Source organism: Aquila chrysaetos, chromosome 7, assembly GCF_900496995.4.
Source record: "Aquila chrysaetos chrysaetos chromosome 7, bAquChr1.4, whole genome shotgun sequence".
Lineage (NCBI taxonomy): Eukaryota > Metazoa > Chordata > Aves > Accipitriformes > Accipitridae > Aquila > Aquila chrysaetos.
This window is the reverse complement of record NC_044010.1, coordinates 12,601,767-12,620,477: the sequence shown is the minus strand read 5'-3', so window position 1 is coordinate 12,620,477 and position 18,711 is coordinate 12,601,767. Positions and strand designations below refer to the sequence as shown.

Below are 18,711 nucleotides of genomic sequence, written 5' to 3'. Positions count from 1 at the left end.
CAGTGGGGGGTACCTGCCCTCTTGCTGCCCCACCGCGCTGGATTGTTTGGGACCTCTTTGGGTTTTTTGTTTCTGGAGAAGGCAGCGCGAGGGGGCGGCCATCCCCTCCAGCCTCCTAAACCCCGTGTGCCTCAGCCATCACCTGCGATGGTGAACTCGGCCTTTGTACATCGCAGCTGGACCCACAGGCTTTGCAAGCACCTCAACCGCAGCAGGGGAGCACCCGCTCCGTGGGGCACCTCTGCTGCACCCCTGCTTCCTCCCCTGCAAACGAGAGGGGGGGCTGCAGGAGGAAGGGGGTGACGGCACAGCACGCCCTGACTTTGGTCACATGCCAGCCCCCATTCCCCATAGACAGACACAGTTTAGGACTTTTTCTAAACTGACGTCAGTATGAGGTATTCTCCTAATAAAATAGTTTCTGCATATTAGATACACAAATAGGGAAGACTCACACAGCAGCCAGGATCACATGTGTTCACGTGAATCACGAGGTCTTTGTTTTGAATCAGACTGCTACCTTTTCCAGCAGCGGGTAAAGCCATTCATGTAGGGATGATATAATACTTTTACCACTTTCACAAGCTGCAGTATTTGCTTAGAGAGGAACAGTGTGTTAGTTGTGTACATCGGCAATTTCATGGCAGTGTCAAGGCAGCACAGTAATGTTTGAAAACACTGCAAGGTCTCTAAGATGGCAGCTTTAATGCAATATTGAAAGACTAATGTCTTTCCTTCAGTCAAATTGCGAAACAAGTATGTTTAAAAAAAACCCGTTATCGTAAGCAAAACTGAAAGCTCAGCTCTGAAATTTTACAGGAGCAATCAGTAGTTCAATCAACCTCATAACAAGAACCAGCTAGGCAGATAAAAATAAAGCTGTGGGAAAGGGTGACACAAACAACCACCCTCTGCCGTTTAGATGCTTATGGGACAGAGACACAAATTTCCAGAAAAGCTCAAGCCCACCAAACCCATGTGCACAGGCACCCAGTGTGCACTCAGGCACGCGGCACATTACGTAGTGCTTCTGCACCCCAGCGCCTAGTCGGCGATCCCAGGCAGAATTAAGGCTGCATTGACCGTAAAGCTGAAATACAGTCAGGGAACAAGCAAGCAAGAACAGCAATTTCCAAGAGAAACATGTAAAACTGATTTCGGTTAAGTTAAAAAAAGCAAACAAAACCACCCACAAAAAAAAAAAAAAAAACCAAACAAAAGGTTGCGCATCTAGGTTTTATTAAGGTCAACGAGCAGTGCTGCATGACATAAGTGCATGATAAACTAGATAAAAGATAAATCTTAAAAAGCCATCAGATTTATTTAGCCCTCAGAGATTCAACCCTTTCCCCAACTAATGTCACACTAGCTCACACTTTTGCACAGCCTGTGCTCAGTCTGTAGCTAAGTCTGAGCAAATCCTGTGCTGCAGAATGTCCTTGTGTCCTGTTGCTGCACCAAAGAATGACAACCCCATGTGTTTTCTTCCTCTTTCCACAGCGCAGACCTACAGCTATCCACCAAGTACTGTCAAGGTAATGGCTAAAAGTGAATGTTTTTTACTGCTCTCTGGGGCAACTGAGTCCAAAGCATTCATGTGTCAGGAAGACAAGGTGTCTATCACATTCCCGCAAGAGAGACAAAAGCCCGTAACCAGGGCTTGGGATGCAGAAAACCAGCAGTTTAAGCCTATGTATGAAATAAATGTGTGTACCTAAAGTATAACAGTGATACACAGCCCCACTCTTGGGCAGCCGGTGGCCAAATGGACTGCAGCATTCACTCCTGATTTCAGAGGCTGAGTGTAATGGTGCCTGGCCCAAATCAGACAATTCTGGAGGTTGAACCTCATGATCGTGATCCTAGATGAGTGTCCCCAGCCACTGAGCAACTTATGGCTGCAGGATACTTTTCTGCCTTCCTCTTCCTTCCCTTGTCCCCTCAGTTTTCTGGTAGCCAGCGTAACCTCTCTTGCGTACAGTTTCATCAAAACTGACGTGTTCCCACAAAACGTTTCAGTTTCAGCATGACGTCTTCTAATAAAAAGCCATTTAATTGAACTACTGCCAACCAGCCCTAGTAATAAAAGAAGTCTTCAGTTGAAAGACAAAGGGAGATTTAATACTTGGAGGCTTAAAAGGTTTTGGTTTGGTTAATCTTTCCATTGTAAACAAATAGCGGATGTCTCAATGAATGGCTAAGGCTCTGTTGGAACAGAACAAGGTTTCCCTTTGCAATGTCCCACTGCCTTTAGAAGGAAAAAAAGGGAAAACAACCCCCCAAACATGTACTGTCAGGTTGAACATTTAGTTTCTTATAAACCAGAATGGATCAAATAGTTGCGCTGCAGGGGAGGACACCCAGGAAAAACTGGCATGATAAACACATTGACCAGTTCATCTTCCTTCCCCGTTTGGGGTTAGATTCAGGAGCTCTGGCAATGCACCCCAAGGTAATTTAAGAGATAACTATATAACTTGGTGTGTGCCCTGCTCCCCTGCCCAAACTCATTGTCCTGGAGGCAGGGGTGGGGGAGCAGCCACTTCTCAACTGATGTGCTTCACAGTCTTGTGTACTTCTTTGGCTGTGTTAATGCACTGAGCTCTGGGAGGCAGCAGCTGAGTCCCTGTGATTTGCTACCTCTGCTTTGTAAATAGTTCCTTTCAACAGAGAGTAAGTGAAGTTGCCTCTTGAGTCACCCATGATGAACGATCACCAGAAGCCCTGTGTACCACAGAACAAAGTGCTGCCAGTTAGCAGCCCAACGTCGTTGTTTTCAGTTTTTTTATATATAAAGATGACATCAGTAAACCAAAAGTTGATGCCCGGCAGATATGTGGGTGTTTAGCAGAAAATTTTGAAGAAAGTGGGCAAGGTGACAGAAAAGGGTGTGATTAAATGAGCTCATCATTTGTACATGTGAGCGTGGGGTGGACTGTGGGGGAAGAGAAGGGGAGGGGGTGGAACTGTAATGGGGAACTTGCCAAGTAGCTGTCTAGTTTTGAGAGTTTTTGGTGTCCCAAGTAAAAATCCCAGAGTATGGTTTGAAGACAGTCCTGGGAGAGTTGTTAGTGCAATAGGAGAGACGCCACTTCGGACTATTAAACTTGGCCCGTGAATAATGAAGGACTCAAACGAAAGCTCGAGAGTCTTCATACTTGCTTGTCCTGCACCATCAGGGTGTGGGACAAATCATTCCACCGCTGCACTTCAGTCTCCCCACTGGTAAGAGAAGGTTGATGGTAACAGCCTTTCAAAACTTGTAGACTGGAAGGATTCTGGAAAATAGGGCTGTGAGCAAGTCCTGGGTAGACCTGCCATGTTGGAAGGGACAAGAGGCGCTCCAGACTTCACTCAGTGGATTTGGAGCCAGTCACTCATGAAAATTAAGAGCCTACCTGTTCTCACTTGGCAGGCACATTAGGAGAAATACTGTTGCCCTCCCACTTCTTTGCAATAGTGTCTATGGGAGGAGAGTGCCATGCCCCTGCAGATAGGTAGGAAATTCCTTTTCTTAAGAAAGTCCACCCTGACTGCTCTGCTCCTTAAAACTTCTGGAATTTCTAAATCTCAAAATTTTATAAACCTTCAAATGAAAACTCAGGAATTATTTTCAGTGAAGTGTCCTCAAGGTCAGGAAATCTTTCACACCAAGCAGAATCTGAACAGACAAAATGATTTATATAAGCTGGGAAAATCTGAGACAGATTCTGCAGGAATTATGTTCTAACAACTCTTTCTTACTTCTAGGCTTGAAAAATAAAAGTGAACCCTTTAGGTTTATTAGGCCATGGAGCAGAGACCTCTGTTTCTCTTACAGAGTATGAAAAGTAGCTACAAGTATCAGCATGAACTCAGTAACACCCAATTAAAATACTGCTTCTGCTGCAGACAATAGCAGATACCACTATAAAGCCCGTACTTACTGGCTTTATTACCCAGTGGGTTCAAATCAAGAGCACCAGGGCAAACAAGTTTTTAACTCCTGGCTCCAAGTACTTAATCAGTTCAGATTGTCCCTTTAGATTTAATTAGTCATCCTGCTAGCTATTTAGATGCACAATCACCCTCGACCCATTAGCAAACACCTTCAGAGGCAAAAGGAGAGACAAGTCTAAACAGAGTTGGGAAGGCATTTACCCACACGGTCTTACCTCCTCCTTCATTAATGGCTCTTACTCCTCCTCCCTCTGTTTTCAAGGAGAGCATTAGATAAGGGCCACCAGGATGGGGGTTAGCCATTGTTGCGTCTGCCCTGAGGCCAGGGCCCCTTCCAGGACAGTGTGTCTGATGCACAGACACACATGCATGCACACACCTCGGGGTTTTAGTTGACTCCCAGACTCTACGGTCTCTCTGGCAGCTGGCCGTGACTGTCCTGGCCCTCCCTTTATTCCTTTTTTTTTTTCCTTTGCTTTGTACTCTGCCAATCACCCTGACCCATCCCTTTAGCTCCCACGTTAAGTCTTGTGCAAACCCCAAATTCTCTCCCCTCACATGTATCGATAATACATCCCACACCTTTAGTAACTCCCCCTCCATCCCCAGCTTATCCCATTCACTCGTTGGGTGGATATCACCGTGAGCTCACCGGGATGCTGTCTCTCCTGAGACAGCCCTGGGGGGAGCCAGGGCAGGGGATGATTTGGGCTCCCCACCTGCAATTGTGCTGCTGTGCTCCCTCCTGTGCGTGGTGACGAGGTTTTTATCACGTAACCTACCACTAAGCAGTGCCACCCTCCGGACAAGAGTCAGGCCTCCACCCTCCACACGTACCAGGCGTTCACGTGTTGTTGGGTGCTCCTGGTGTCCCCCCACTGCCTGTACAGCAGGGAAATGAACGCGGATTTGCAAACCGTTCTCGGTACTATCTATATTGGTCAACACGACCACATGAGCGCACAGGCTATACCAGATTTCTTCACGTTGCAGACTTCTTCAGGGTATAATCATGTTGAAGCTTATCTCTCTCCCTCCCACCCCCTCAGGAACATTTTGCCAAAAAAGGTTTTATGAATTCCAGCGAACTGTGGTACTCTACTGTCAACCAGGATGTAAAACATGAAGCCCCTGTGATTAACAGCAATAATCAGACAGAATATGCAGCTGTCAAAGTGCCCAAGAAGGAAAATATCGCCAGCGCTGAAGAGCACCATGAATACGATTATGTCCTGATAACTTAGAAAGGGAGACTTTCTGCTCCCAAGGCACCCTTTTACTTGAACGTGTGCAGCCTTGCTAACCATCCTACCCCTGCTGCCAGGTCTTCAAACAAACATCTCTCTCTCATTACCAAGCTTACTCGTTAGGACACATCTGCCAGTCATTTCCAATGAGACCAATCTGTGCATGAAAAGGTGATCAGAGAGAGACACGGACAGGGTACAGGACTTGACAATTAAACCAGGCAGAATCAGTAGCAACTGCCATTGTAAGACAACGTTTCACTTTAGAAATTCAGGTGCTTTCTTCCTAGAAGAAACTGAGGGTGTGCATTTTTCTGGACTTTTACAGTTCTTTTCTTTAAAAAGGGGTCTTACAGAACTACTGATAGAAATCCCCCAAATGCAATAATAACACCTCTTGTTGGGGTTTTTGTTTGCTGGGGGTGTGTGTGTCTTTGTTTTTTAAATGAAAGCATAGAGCCTGCATTAGGTGCACTTACTCTTTTCCAAAGTTTCTCTGGCCTATATATACCACTATACAACGTATAATTTTAATAAATAACTCATTTCTCAAATTGCTACCCCTCTTCCCCTGGCTTTAATGTAATACTACTTATCTTAGAGTGAAGTCTTAACAAAGTTGGAATTGAATAAAAAAAAGCGACAAGCTGCAGGCAAACCAAAAATTCCAGCCCCTTAGAAGACTATGAAAACCGATGCTGCACAGGCGGTAGCTGCACACCTCTCAGTAGAAGATTCCCAGGTGTTGCCCGTGACACAACGCTTCCAGCTCACTCCTGCTGGAGTCTCAGGTTCGCCTCTCTGCTATGCCAGAGCATAACCTCCTCATAACCCACCATCCCTCTGCAAGCAGCACTTCTGGACATGCGTGTAGGACCGAAACCAGTTATTCAACTGTTCACCAGTGCTCATCAAGTGATTACCTGCCTGTGTTCTTGCTTAAGCATGTTTTTTTGCTCCCTCCATTTTTGTAATAAAACAATTTGGAAGAAACGGTTGAACGGTTTTCCTGATTTTAAATCTTCCTTTGTATGTGATCGCTGGCCACAGCCCTGGCTTTCTCTGCGATTCCCACCTGCAGTTTCGGTGCCGGGGGCAGTCCCACGGGGGAATGGTTGCACGCAGCGGTGGACAGACACACTGCCGGCATGGCGCAGGCAGCGCTCTGCAGGCACCGCTGCAGCGACAGGCAGCTGAATCTGCCCAAAATTTGTACAGATGACTACCTGCCATGGGATTTTATAGGGCTGGTTGTATACTCTGCAAGCTGAATTGTCAGAACTGTCTTTTCCTTTTTAACAGTGTCTCATTTGCCTCAGTTATCGAAGTATTACCCACAGTCCACCTATAAAAAGTAACATTAAGCATTCACACAAAATATCTAACTTGATGAAAGAATGTGTTTTCACACTGCTCTGTCCCTAATGGATGAAGTCATAATTAATTCACTTGGTTGGTTTCTTTTACGTGATCCATTTACCTCAAAGATATAAAACCAGAAACCACTTTTTGGTCACTTTTTGACATTTCCTTCAATAGAGTTCAAAGCTTGACTGGAGGTAAACTGTGAAGTCAGATATTTTCTGTTGAATATCACAACATCTTGCTACAACTTCACCTCCTTCTTTCCTGTGAATTGCTGGGCTAAAGGTACTGGGGCAGAGGAGAGTGGTTGGAAAAAAAAAAAAAGAATGCTTGGCTCCTTTTTTCTGTCAACTCTTAATGCACATGGGGTATCACTATAAAGAAGCATAATTGTGGTATTATTTTTCAGTTCTTAGAAACAGAATCAAGATTAAGAAGTGTCTAAGGGCAGATTCAGTCATCTTAGTAAGAGCAGTAAGATCAAGCAGCATCTCAAAGGCAAATTATTTCTTTGCTGCTGGTATTTTCATAGCCTGCTGCTTTTGGGACAAACAACACAAACCATGAATTTTATCCTTCCCCAATGTAAGAACCAGAAGGAACATCTCTTTGAGTTCTATGCTGCATAGAATATTGCATCAAGAGAAATTATGGTTCTTATGGCCAACTCTACATCTTACAAATCAAGATGGGGTGTGAATTAACCACAAATATGAGTGCCATGTGAACTACTAATTTGGTCCCGGCTGGTTCCCAAGCTCAGGTAAAACTCAGGCAACAACAAGTATGGGTTTGACTGCACAGCTGTGTCAGACAGATGCTTCATACAGCTTTCAGCATTCAGAACTCCGACTGTTATTTTCCAACTCAAACAGCTGAAAGACTGGAGCTGCTGAAGAATGAAAACAATCACTTTAAGAGTAAAAATAAATAATTTAATGCACAGTAAAATTGTCAGATTACTCCTTAAATAAACTAGTAATATTAGAAAAAGGAAAACACAATTTCCCATAACATATTTCTCACAATACAAGAGTTTTCTTAAAATAAATTTGTTTATCCAACAGTACTAACATTTACACTGGCTATAAACAAATGACAAGAAGCTACACTTTGCTAACATGGTAGTGAACCCATTCCATTCTGCGTAAAGTTAATGCTTGATTTTTAATTTTCATGTTATAGCCAGTTATAGCTATAACTCTCATGCCACGTTGGCCTACATGGTCTGCTTCAGCATCTTGCTCTTGGCATTGGTCCGTCTCATCTGATCTCTTGTCAACGAGAACAACTATTTGCTGCCTTATTAAGGCAAATATCTTGTGCCTGTTCATTTTTCTCCCCAATGCTGGGACAGGGAGTATAATTAAGGGTATAGACTAGATTCTCTTTGAATTTACAAATGCGGGTCAAACAGCTGTCTATTCACTAGTACCAGTAGCTAATTTTTTAAAGCAAACAGCTATTTGACCCTTGAAAGATTCCTGTGGCATTCAGATGCGTTAGCGAAGAAAACATGTTTCTTCCTGATGTTTCTTTCTTCATAGCCATTTCACATTACAGAAGAGAAAAATAGAAGAGATACCACCTTATCCAGGAAGACTGTAGGATGAACAAGGGAATGATGAGAGTTGAAGCTCACTTAAGAAGCTAGTGTAAAGGTCTTCATGTAATTAAAGAAAATAGAGAGGATATTTAATTTTTCAGGCTGTTTTATGAGAAAAGAACAACGGGGAAACATGGCATATGAAGTTAGCAGGGAAAAAAGTAACAGACATGAGCATGGGTGAAAGTGAGCATTAAGGATGAAGCTGTGCAGATAATTTTGGATAAGCCAAGAGAAGAAGAAAGGACCCATGTGCAAGGCTGCTTTTAAAGCTCGTGCAGAGAATCCAGATTTAATCGTAAGGCAAGACAAAGCAGAGGTTTCAAAGTCAACAAAGCATGTATCAGACAAGATACGTGATTTTCACAAGAGTGAAATGGGTTATTGAGATATCAAGACAACAATAAAGAAGGAGGTAGCGGTGTTATAGGAGCATAACACTGTTATACCACATTTTCCATTTACAATATTGCATCACAGACAGTATTTGCAGGACAACATCTTTAGAAGTGTTTCTACTGAACAAATAGCTCCCTACCCCAGGATTACTAACAGGTAGGAGAAGCCATCTCTTCTAGGTGGTAAGGAAGATGAGGAGTATTTCCATCATTTCTCTGAAAGTTAAAACAGTACTTTGTTAACATTAAAATGAAACTTTAGTTAGATATTTCAGCATATTTTTTCCTGTCCCTTTTATGATGCATTTTCTATGAATCCTGTCAATATATAAGGAACAAAATGATGCTGAGAATTGGAACTCATGACTTGTTGCTCTCTTGTCCCTTGATAAGAGTACCAAGAAAAGTCAATATAAGTTAATCACAAATCTTACTTATATACACTGTATGGTGATTTGTTAGCCTAGAATTATTCTGAAAGCACGTAGGTGTGGCTCAGTAAGTTGGGGGTGGGGGGAAGCAGCTCCATGCATTGTTTTCAGTAAAACTGCAAAGCGCATAGGACTTTTATACTGACATTTCAATCAAGGAATATCTAAATGCATTGGAATCACTACCTAGTCACTGGTAGTCATTGGAATCACTACCTAGAAAACCTGGAAGAATGAACATTTGGTTCCTTTAAAAGGTCTCTCTGTGCATAATAAATGTTCCCCAAAACTCTGAAAAGACAAAAATCTGGAGGCTTTTTCATCCTTGACCATGAGAGAAAAAAAAAAAAAAAAAAAAAACCAAACACCAAAAAATACAGAAATTCACTCCCAAATTACTTATCCTGTTTTACTTGGATTAAAATTTGTTTTATAAGCATTCAGACATGAATACAGAATGAGGAGAAACATTCTTAATTATTTGGCTCCCCATTATGGTACACACACATATGAGGAGATTTTCTTTGTATGCACAAAATGCAAGAGATCTGAAAAGTTTGGTTGGAGTCTGTAGCTAACCAGTCTTGCCACTACTCCCTTTCTCATCAGAGGACCAAACAGTGAATCCTAGATTATAAACTAAGCATAGCAAGATTTTCTTGAAGACTGAATATTTTACAATTTTCATAATACTGTTGTGCAAAATATATTTACTAACAAATCTCAACACTTTTCCAGAAAGGTTTCCCTCCTTTCAAGTAAATAATTCTGCTCTTTGTAAAGAACCAATCTCTCTAGTATACAGCACTTACATGTTAATGTGAGAGAAGTTGGGTCAAGCATTAACCTGTTACATTCAGATGTCCCGGGATTAAAAGTATCATCTTCATCATAAATATTTTGACGTAAAACATTCCTTATAAAATCTGGGTTCATTGTGTTTTCCATAAACCCCTCTGTTGATGGTGGTACAGAAAATTCTAGCTGATAAAATACAGTGGAGCTTTCATTACTGAAAAACAAAAAAAGTCAAGTATGAATGCCTTCATGTCCCTACTGGATCTTTTCTTTTTTGAGAAGACTGAATTTTCATATCAATGTTGGCCTGGATTTTTTTAAAGCTTGTTCTAGAGAAAAGCATTATAAAAGAAAACTGCCATCAAAGATTCCAGTTTCCTTCTCCCCCTCCCTTCTTAGAACAGCTCTTGACATTAACAGAAACTGGGCACATACCTGAAGCCAACCCGAGATGTTTTCAAACGCACAAAGGGCAATTGGACATGTGTCCTAATGGGGTGAGGTTTTCAGCACTCTTGCTTCACAAGTACATAATGATAAGAGGTGCTACAATACCTCATGCATAGGTTAGCTGAGAACATGCAGAAAGATTTGCTTTCCTGCTAGCAGTACGTGGGGCCACCCAGCTGTGCTCCTAACTCAGCTCTGGAGTGGGTTACGCAAACCACCAAACTGGAGTCCATCTCTGGACATGTCATTGTTTGTGGTCTGCCAAATCCACTGGCTACAATTCGACAGTTACGTTTTGTGCTCTCAGAATGCAAAACATCAAAAAAGTAGTTGGATGGGGTAAAAGACAAGGAGACACAGAGAGAGAAAGAGGCAGAGAGACAGACACATACACAAAGTAGGGGGGTGGGGGGAGGGATCAGCTAGTCAATATGTATGCAGAACTACAGCTTTGTACTCGATGGTCTAAATCATAATTTTTACCCGTCAGGCTAAGGAGCTAGAGCTCACGCACTGAACAGAGCCGGCATGCCCAAGGCTGGCAGTGCAGGGGAGCACGTTCCTCGAAGTGCCCTCAGGACTGCCCCTTGCCGCAGCCCAAGGGGGGTCTTCCTCTGTCCTTGCTCACTCAAGGGCCTTGGGACTTTGCAAATCTACTTCCCTTGATTTTCTCCTGCCTTTCTAATCCCTTTTGTAACAGTGCTTTTTCAGAAGTCCCTGGGGAAGCTCTCTGACCACCTTCCCTTGCCTCTCTGCTATCTCTCCATGGCAGGACCACGCTGCAGCTGATCTCTCCAGCCCCACTTCTCCCTCCGCCGCTCAGCCTCCCTCCTGTCGTAAATCTGTGGTATCTCCATAAATTAAAACTTTACAGTCTCAAACACAGTAAACTCCTTAGCCTTCCCCCAGTGACGGTTTCTGCCGAGAGTAAGTTCCTCCCTCTGTTCCAGCTTAAGGCTTTCTCTTGCCTCTGCAAGGCAGGCCTGGATGCTTTTCCCCTTCTTCCCACCACTGGTACTCCTCTGGCTCCGCCAGCCTTTGGTGACTGAGTTTCTTCTTCACGTGTAAGCATCTCCCACCCAGGCTAGCCTAGCCTCCACTCTGCCACCTGCTCTGCCTCTTACTCCTGTTCCACCAGTCTCTCCAACATGCTGCTGCTTTGAGATTTGCTCCTGTTGTCCAAAATAAAGGAAGGGGGAAAAGCGGTCCAAACAAACCAGCAATGCAATATTACCGTTTTGGCTCTCATGACTTCTACGTCCCTGTTGCCTTCAGGTCTTTTGGGAACAAAACAGTTCTCCCCTCCTCGTGAACCCTGTTTTATTTCTTTAAGGCTCTTTAAGCCATGTCAGTCTCAAGTGGTTCCAGCAGCTCATTTTCCTTTTAATAAATATCCTTCAATATGTTTATTAAGGGCTGCACTTGGGACCAAAGACAACAGAGACAATAATAACAGCAACAAAATGTTACTGTCATTATATATTATTAACAGCATTTGCCATTTACAGCAGAGGATCCTTTGGGAGGTTTTCACTACCCATATGTGTAACTTTCCCCCAAACAACCTATTTTTCACAGATTTAAATGTTATGCATATTTACATAGGCACATGTATGTCTCATCAAAAGCCCGGAATTTTCAGATAGTTTTGGTGACAGAAATTGCTTACCTGAAATAAACCACCTGAGCTGACCTAAAGTAGCGTCCTAGAGCTGGAGATGAACTGTAGACATCTGTTAACTTGGAGAGAAAAAAGAAAGGAAAAAGAAAAAAAAAATTCTTCCATTCAGTCTCTCTTTTCCCCGTAAAAGAAAGTACAACAAATCATTCTTACAAGGTGTTTTAAGGGGCATAAACACAGGTGCTGAAGGCCTAATATCAGCAAATATCTGCCCTGGAAAAGGCACACAATCCCTTTTAGCTTGACAGACAAGTTAATCTGTGTGTTTGAGTGGTTACTATATTACCTTAACACAATGGAGTCATTCAGGGTGAATTAAAAGTATGTGCTTGTGTTGCCATGTCCAATTTACGTTGTTTGGCTTGGGTTTTTATTAGTACCAAAAAGCCTTTCTACTCTTACTCAGTAGAGGGAAGGGTCTCTCTGCTGAGACTCCCTTTCCACAATAAGCTTAAATCGGCACTGCCATGCCGGCTGAGCTTATTTCAGCCATAACTCAGAGCTGTGATGGCTCAATAGAAATGGCAGTTATAAACCCAGGCTGCCGTCTTGTACTTACAGGAGAATGCAACACACAGGATTTTTAGCCAGCATTGGGTTTAGATGACCTTCACAGGCCCCTCCTAACCTAAGTTATTCAATGATTCCATGAAAAAGGTGAAGACCATGTCCCAACCATTACTCAAATTTGGGGAAAAAAAATCAGGTGCTTTTTTTTTTTTTTTAAAAATCAATTTAAACTGTGTGCTTAAAAGCAGACAGTTCTTTTTTTCTAGATCAGAACTTAAAATTATACTAGAAAAAGTACAACTCAGAATTTTTTGTGGACTTGCAAATGACTGAGTTGCTACACAGAGAAACATAAACTTCTTGTAAGGGAAAACACTGTATCTCTGTTACAAGCAGAATCAGCTTTGCCAAGAACCACATCAGCACATACCCTCTTAGTAATGTTTTCAGAGAAAAGGTGTGGGAGACCACACATTAACTCTAATGTTCCCGAAAAACTGCAACGATTTCCACTACTTAGTAGTGCATCAGCATCCCAATAGTCATCTTCATCTGTGTAAACATCTAATATTCAAAAGGAGATAGAAAGGTGAGGAAAAAGTTCCAGTTAGTAGAAGTATTGAAAAAAAACCAAAACCCCTCTTGGCTTTCTCCAGGGTGGCTTTCTCACAAGTTTCCTAGGTAATGACTGATTCAAAGTGACAGAAAGAAAGTGCAAGTCGGCTGAAGAAAAGTGACAGCACATGGAGGTCAATCACCTGCCCCATTAGTGAAAGTCAGCTGCTTTGGGAGCCTGACAGGCACTGACACCACACGAGGGGATGGAAGTGATCCACTGCACTTGTTGTAATGTCATGAGCATCATTTCCATCCTCATCCCCGACTCTGTTCTCAAAACATTTTCTCACTTAGCTACAAGCTGGAATTGCCATCTAATTAGGATACAAATTGCTTGCTGCCTGCTAAAATAAAAGCCTTCACATCCACTGCTCAACATACCACCCTCTGCAGTCAGCATCCCAGTCCCTTCAGCAGTTTACAGAAGGCGTTTGAAGGATGCTACTGTTCAATTTGTGCTATATTAGATTGTACATATTGTACATTTGTATTAGAGGATGAACCAAGAGTGAAATACTTACTAGAATAAAGAAATAGGCTGATGACAATGACCAGGAAGAATACTAGAAAAATTGTAGTTATAACCATCCATAGTTCACACTTCCAGAAAACTACATTCCTGCATGATTTCCAGTGATCTCTCTCCTAGATATAAAAGCAAAGGGTATATTGGTTAATGAAATAAGGCAGGAAAAGATATTGAAGCATGTCTCTTCTGTCACACTTAGAAACAACCCCCCCTCAGATGGGAGAGTCTCACTGGTAAGCAATGCCCTACACCAGGGGTTCCCACCCTTAACTACTGCTGCAGGTGGGAACATAGACCTGCAGAAGGCAAAGGACATTCACAGGCAAGCTATTACTTGAAAGAGACACGTATCATTTCCCATTTGTGCAGAATTTCCAACTACTGAATTGCCCATAAAGTTAAAGGTGTTACAAAGGTGCTTTCATAGCTTCTAAATTTTTTAAAACGACATCAATTTGATTTGCATGTTCCACAAACTGTCCTTTTAATGTTTGCCATCTCTCCCGACCAAAAAGGTGTCTGTGGAGGAATTTCCAGAATCATTCAACTCTGCATTGATGATATCAATCTGCATAGCTCCTGGGTGCCAGCACCCAAAGGAATTGGACCGCTATTAATTAGATACTATTGCATTAAAAAACACCATAAAATAATTGGGACTTTTACAGCTGACTCCCTGTTTCTTCAGAAGATTGGAAACCTGAAGGCTGTTGAATACATTTAACAGAAAGCTTATTACAAATCTCACCTGTTCTAGGAGATCACAAGGAAACTCTCTTCAAAGCAATTGTGCATGCATGTACATTCATATAGCAGAGAAAGGACAACAGTTGCCTTTCATTTAATTTTTTAATAAGATTTAAGACCATGGCAGAAGTTAGTCTCTTAATTAGTTACCCCAGCAGTACTACTATTATAAAAAACCCCTCCAACTGTTTTGTTCCACAGCCAGAAGACTGAAGGAAGGGCATGAATTCACAAGTAGACCATGCTGCCTTTTTAATTCCTCCTCCTCCTCCTCCCCATCCACCACAAACCCAGCAGTAAGCTCCATCCCCTTTTTCACATCAGTACCAGGCAAGGAAAAGCACACGCTGTAGGTTGTCTGGGCCACGCATGTGCAGGTTGGCAGCAATCAGCTGCTGGCTGGAGGCACTAACCCACATTACCTTCCTTTACTTTTTGAACTTTCTAAGAACCCAGCACAATAGAAAGCCTTTCACTGAATTTAATTGACATCCACCAGCTGGTTTAAAGCTTCTTTGGGGGTGACAGATGAACAGGGAGAGAAAACAGACACCCACAGAAAGATCTTGCAAGAGTCATTTCTCCAGGAGCGGGGGCAGAGAAAGGGGAAGCGCTCTCTGCAGACACCCCTGCATGCAGAGCTTTGCTTTGGTGGAGGATGAAGGGCAAAGGCTGAATATGGATTCACTTACAGCATGCTTTCAGGTGTGATCGTGTTTACGTATGCATATTTTTTATTTAAGTTTTAAAATGTATTAGGAGAATGAAGCTTCAGTTTAATACTTGACACTAGCATATCATTTTGTAACTGAAAAAGGAAAAAAGCCACTAACTACTGCCTAGACTACAACTATGACATCAGCCATAGTAACATGAGTTGAGACAGACAGCTCTCAAGCCCAAGTTTCAATTGAGCCACATTATTTAGACCATCACAAAAGTGTAATTCTTAATCACGCATAGCAAACTGGCTTGATCTCAAGTAAACGTTCAGCTCCCCAACTACCCCCAGCACCCTCTGGCCATTACCCATATACATCAGAAGACTGCCAGGAGGGAGTAGCAGCAGAAAAAATCCCTCCCCGGTGGGCAAGGCAGTTTTTCTGGTTAACCTGCCACCTGAGCAGTAAGCAGAGCATGATAATTTTCCAGCAGTCCCTATAGGACAGGAAGCCAATTACCAGAATCAGCAGAAATACAGCCCAAATGAAAACTCAGTTCTGGGAAGGGGAAGGCTAAACAGAAACTCAAGGGTGAAGTTTCTCAAGATAGCCAAGTGGATCTAGCTCACCCCTGCCTCTCCTCCACCCTCTCCTGTTCCTCTTTGCACCTCCCTAGAAATTGTCTGACCCTGCAGCAAGCTGATTCAGCTTACCAGACCGGAGGAGAAGTAACTGGCCCCCAATATAGTAGAGTCAATGGGGTTTTTGCCTAGCCCCTGGAATGAGTGGGCCCGCGGAGGTATCAGCGGGACTCACACAAGGAAGCAGTAGCTGTCGCCGTGCCAGGAGCGGGAAGGGAGGGCTGGCGTGACTAATACGGACCAGCTCTCAGGAGGGCTCGGCCATCCGTACGGAAAAGTGGGAAACTTTTTAGCTCTGCCACAGATAGTCCCTCTGCTCTAGAGTAAGTAATGAAAATCATTGTACAACAGTCACCTGTAAGTATATATTACTCCTCTGCCAGCATTAGTCTGTTCCATAGCTTTAAGCTAAATGCTGGGAGCTATCTGTCTGGACTCACGTGCTGGTCTTAACTGAGGCTTTGGGGCACTCTATTCATACAAATTCAAATTGTTAGCAACTGCAAATTACTTAAAGATAAAAAGAGCCAGCATGGACTGTTGCAGGACAACCTATTTTTGTTTTGGCAGCGCTGTTTTCTGATTAATTTGTTCTGAAGGGAAGCCTGTTTTTAATATGGGTTTCAAATTTTCTCCTTTCTGGTTTTGAGCCCAATCCCACTGACAGCAAATGAGAAGAGAAAGCAAAACTGGGAGTACCAATTACAACTGTATTTCCTAAGTTAAAGTTCATAAACAGCCAAGCACAAAAAATAAAAGCTTAAAATCCCGCTCCAGTATTAGAATACTTCATCGAGAAGAAGAAAAGAAATACGTTTAACAGGTTTTCAGCCGTTACTTTCAAGTCAATAACCTTTCTCTCTCCCTCAAACAACAAATTAAACCTTCCCTACAAGATGTTCCTGCAAAGTGTCATTTCTCTTGCTGTGTGGTATTTTCCCCAACAGCAAGCATCAAGAGAGCAAGTGAGATTCCTACCTGTCTTGTTTGAGCATTTAGAGGCTTGTCTTGCTCAGCCTCACTTTCCTCCACGTTACTTTGTTGTAATTCAATAATCTCATGCTCCTGACCAGAGCTTTGCCTTTTCGTAGCTTCTGTCTCTGCGCGAGGACCTCTGTCTCTGAAGCAAGCACGGAGGCAACTCATTTCCTTCTGGTTTCAGCTGCAGTTATGGTGAGTAACAGTTCTGGTATAAGGCTAGAGATGGTGACAGGGAGAGCTGGGATAAGTTTTCACAAGGGTGATCTCAAAACACTGATAAATAAGGGGAATTACTTGGAAGGACAAATAACGTCATCTGCACTAGCTACAGAGAAAGGGGAGGCAGAGGAAGTATCGATTTGCTTAGTTGTCAGAACTACAGCGCTCAGCTATGCAATACTAGGTTTTCCAGTTTGTCTACCTGACTGTACCAGCCCTTGACAAGCAGGTGACTAAACCTTCAGCAATGTTGTCATTTGCTGTGGCAATTTTGAGAGGAACCGGATTGCTTTCCCTGCTGCTGTCAGCAGAAACTGTAAAATACTACTGCTGTTATCTGCACAGCTAAACAAACAGATGTGGTTCTGAACAGCACAAACTGAGTAAAGGATCACATAGATTGTGGTTTGGTTAGGCTGTGAAGGGAACTTATAACATCCATCAACACTTCTAATTTTAGTTTCCCTGTATAGCCGATAAAGAAACGAACACTACTGACCTTTATGCCATGAATTGTCCTCTCTCTAGCTGTTATGCAGTCTAAAATCACATCTGGTGTTAAAGAACCATTTATGTCTATTCACATACTATCCAACCTAAACCTGAGAAGCTCCTTCCATGCAAAAAAACAGAAGGACAGATCTGAAAAGAAGAGGAAGCTGGCCTTCAATTTCAGCCTGTGCTCTACAGGGCATATTTTTATGAAGCAAATCATGGTGTGAGTTGAGGTCTGGTCTGCACTAGCTTCCCGCATGAACTCTCCCACACTACTTAGAGTCACTCATAACAACTTACTGCAGCTGGGGGCTGATTCGTCCCCCCACCTCCCCAGTATCCTTCATCCTACCTCCTCTCATTTCGCCTGTTCTGATTCCATCCTCCTGTTTCTCCTTCCTCCCCACAGAGCATCTCTCCCCTCTCTGGATCAAAAGGGTCGGGCAGGCAGCCAGTAACTGCACTCTTGCTCACTCTCTTGTCCCAGCACAGAGAAGATCATGCATTAAGAGGAAAACAAAGCCTCTCTCTCCAGCTCCCTCCCCTGCTGGCTGAGTATCCACTCACAGCACTGCTCCTTTTTCCTGCCAAATGCTGAGAATTCTCCCCCCCCCCCCCCCCCCCCCCATTTTCTCTTTGTGCAACTCATCTGGCTACCGATGCCTGGAACACTCCCCGGGGGTTCCGATTCCCCATGTCATGTCACAGCCATCCAGGCAAAGCACTCCATGAAGTTGAGCACACGGCTTGGTTTCATTCAGCAAATAAAAAGAAATACAAATTGCATACCCCACCTTTTGGTTCTGGAGAATCCTTAAAACTCCGGAGGACTGAGGATGAAGCTGAACAGTCATCAAGATCAAAACGTGTGTCTGGAGCCACAAAATTTTACCTGGGACATCTTCATGAGAAAAACCTTTACCTGCTGTTTCTCAGTACTCCTGCTGAGATGAGCTTCATGTATTTCATTTCCACTCACAGTAAAAGACCTTACCTTCCTACTGAATTTTCTGAAACCAAAACAGGTTTAAGTCAAGTGAGTTAATGATTATGGATCTCGCCCTGCAAAAGCCAAAGTCCTTTTATTTACATGTGTGAAGGAGCTCCTTACAAAGTCTTGAGTTTCTTTCGTCTGGTGATCTGACTCCACACTTGGTGCCTTTCTTGCACGTGAAGTAACTGACCCTTCTGACGCATGGAGCTCAGAAACTCTTAAAAAAAACGGGAAGTTGAGAACTGATCTGAACTTTCTGGCCTAGGTTTTTATCTAAAACAGAACAGCAGGAAAACTGTTTTCTTCCGTAGCGAAGGCATCTCTGGTTTCAATATAAGGAAAAGAAACTTGTGCCCTGAAATGTGCACTTTAGTAAAATGGGCAAGTTAGGCTCAGCTTT

General features: G+C 43.1%; 1 protein-coding gene across 3 annotated transcripts; it reads right to left on the bottom strand.

Annotated features, from left to right (window-relative positions):
• Positions 1–7,464: 7,464 nt before the first annotated feature.
• Positions 7,465–18,683, bottom strand: C7H3orf52 (chromosome 7 C3orf52 homolog). Of its 3 annotated transcripts, XM_030020985.2 has the most exons (8): positions 18,429–18,683; positions 18,112–18,327; positions 16,601–17,464; positions 13,565–13,688; positions 12,856–12,989; positions 11,904–11,974; positions 9,799–9,998; positions 7,465–8,771 (listed from the first exon to the last, which is right to left on the bottom strand). In XM_030020985.2, coding segments are annotated over exons 3-8 (699 nt in total). In that variant the 5' UTR covers positions 16,769–17,464; positions 18,112–18,327; positions 18,429–18,683; the 3' UTR covers positions 7,465–8,769. The 3 variants fall into 3 exon arrangements, with proteins under 3 accessions (XP_029876845.1, XP_029876842.1, XP_029876841.1); XM_030020982.2 differs by having other exon boundaries at positions 16,601–16,819; positions 18,112–18,683; XM_030020981.2 differs by lacking the exons at positions 18,112–18,327; positions 18,429–18,683 and adding an exon at positions 17,670–18,103 and having other exon boundaries at positions 16,601–16,819.
• Between the last annotated feature and the right edge of the window lie 28 nt (positions 18,684–18,711).

Bases quoted from the DNA above. Each gene is read 5' to 3' on its own strand.
- C7H3orf52 (XM_030020982.2), bottom strand. From the start codon at position 16,768: ATGAGTTGCCTCCGTGCTTGCTTCAGAGACAGAGGTCCTCGCGCAGAG. The intron at 12,990-13,564 runs GTAAGTATTTCA...TTTGAATATTAG, and splicing joins CAGCCTATTTCTTTATTCTA to ATGTTTACACAGATGAAGAT. The intron at 9,999-11,903 runs GTAAGCAATTTC...TTTGTTTTTCAG, and splicing joins GCTCAGGTGGTTTATTTCAG to TAATGAAAGCTCCACTGTAT.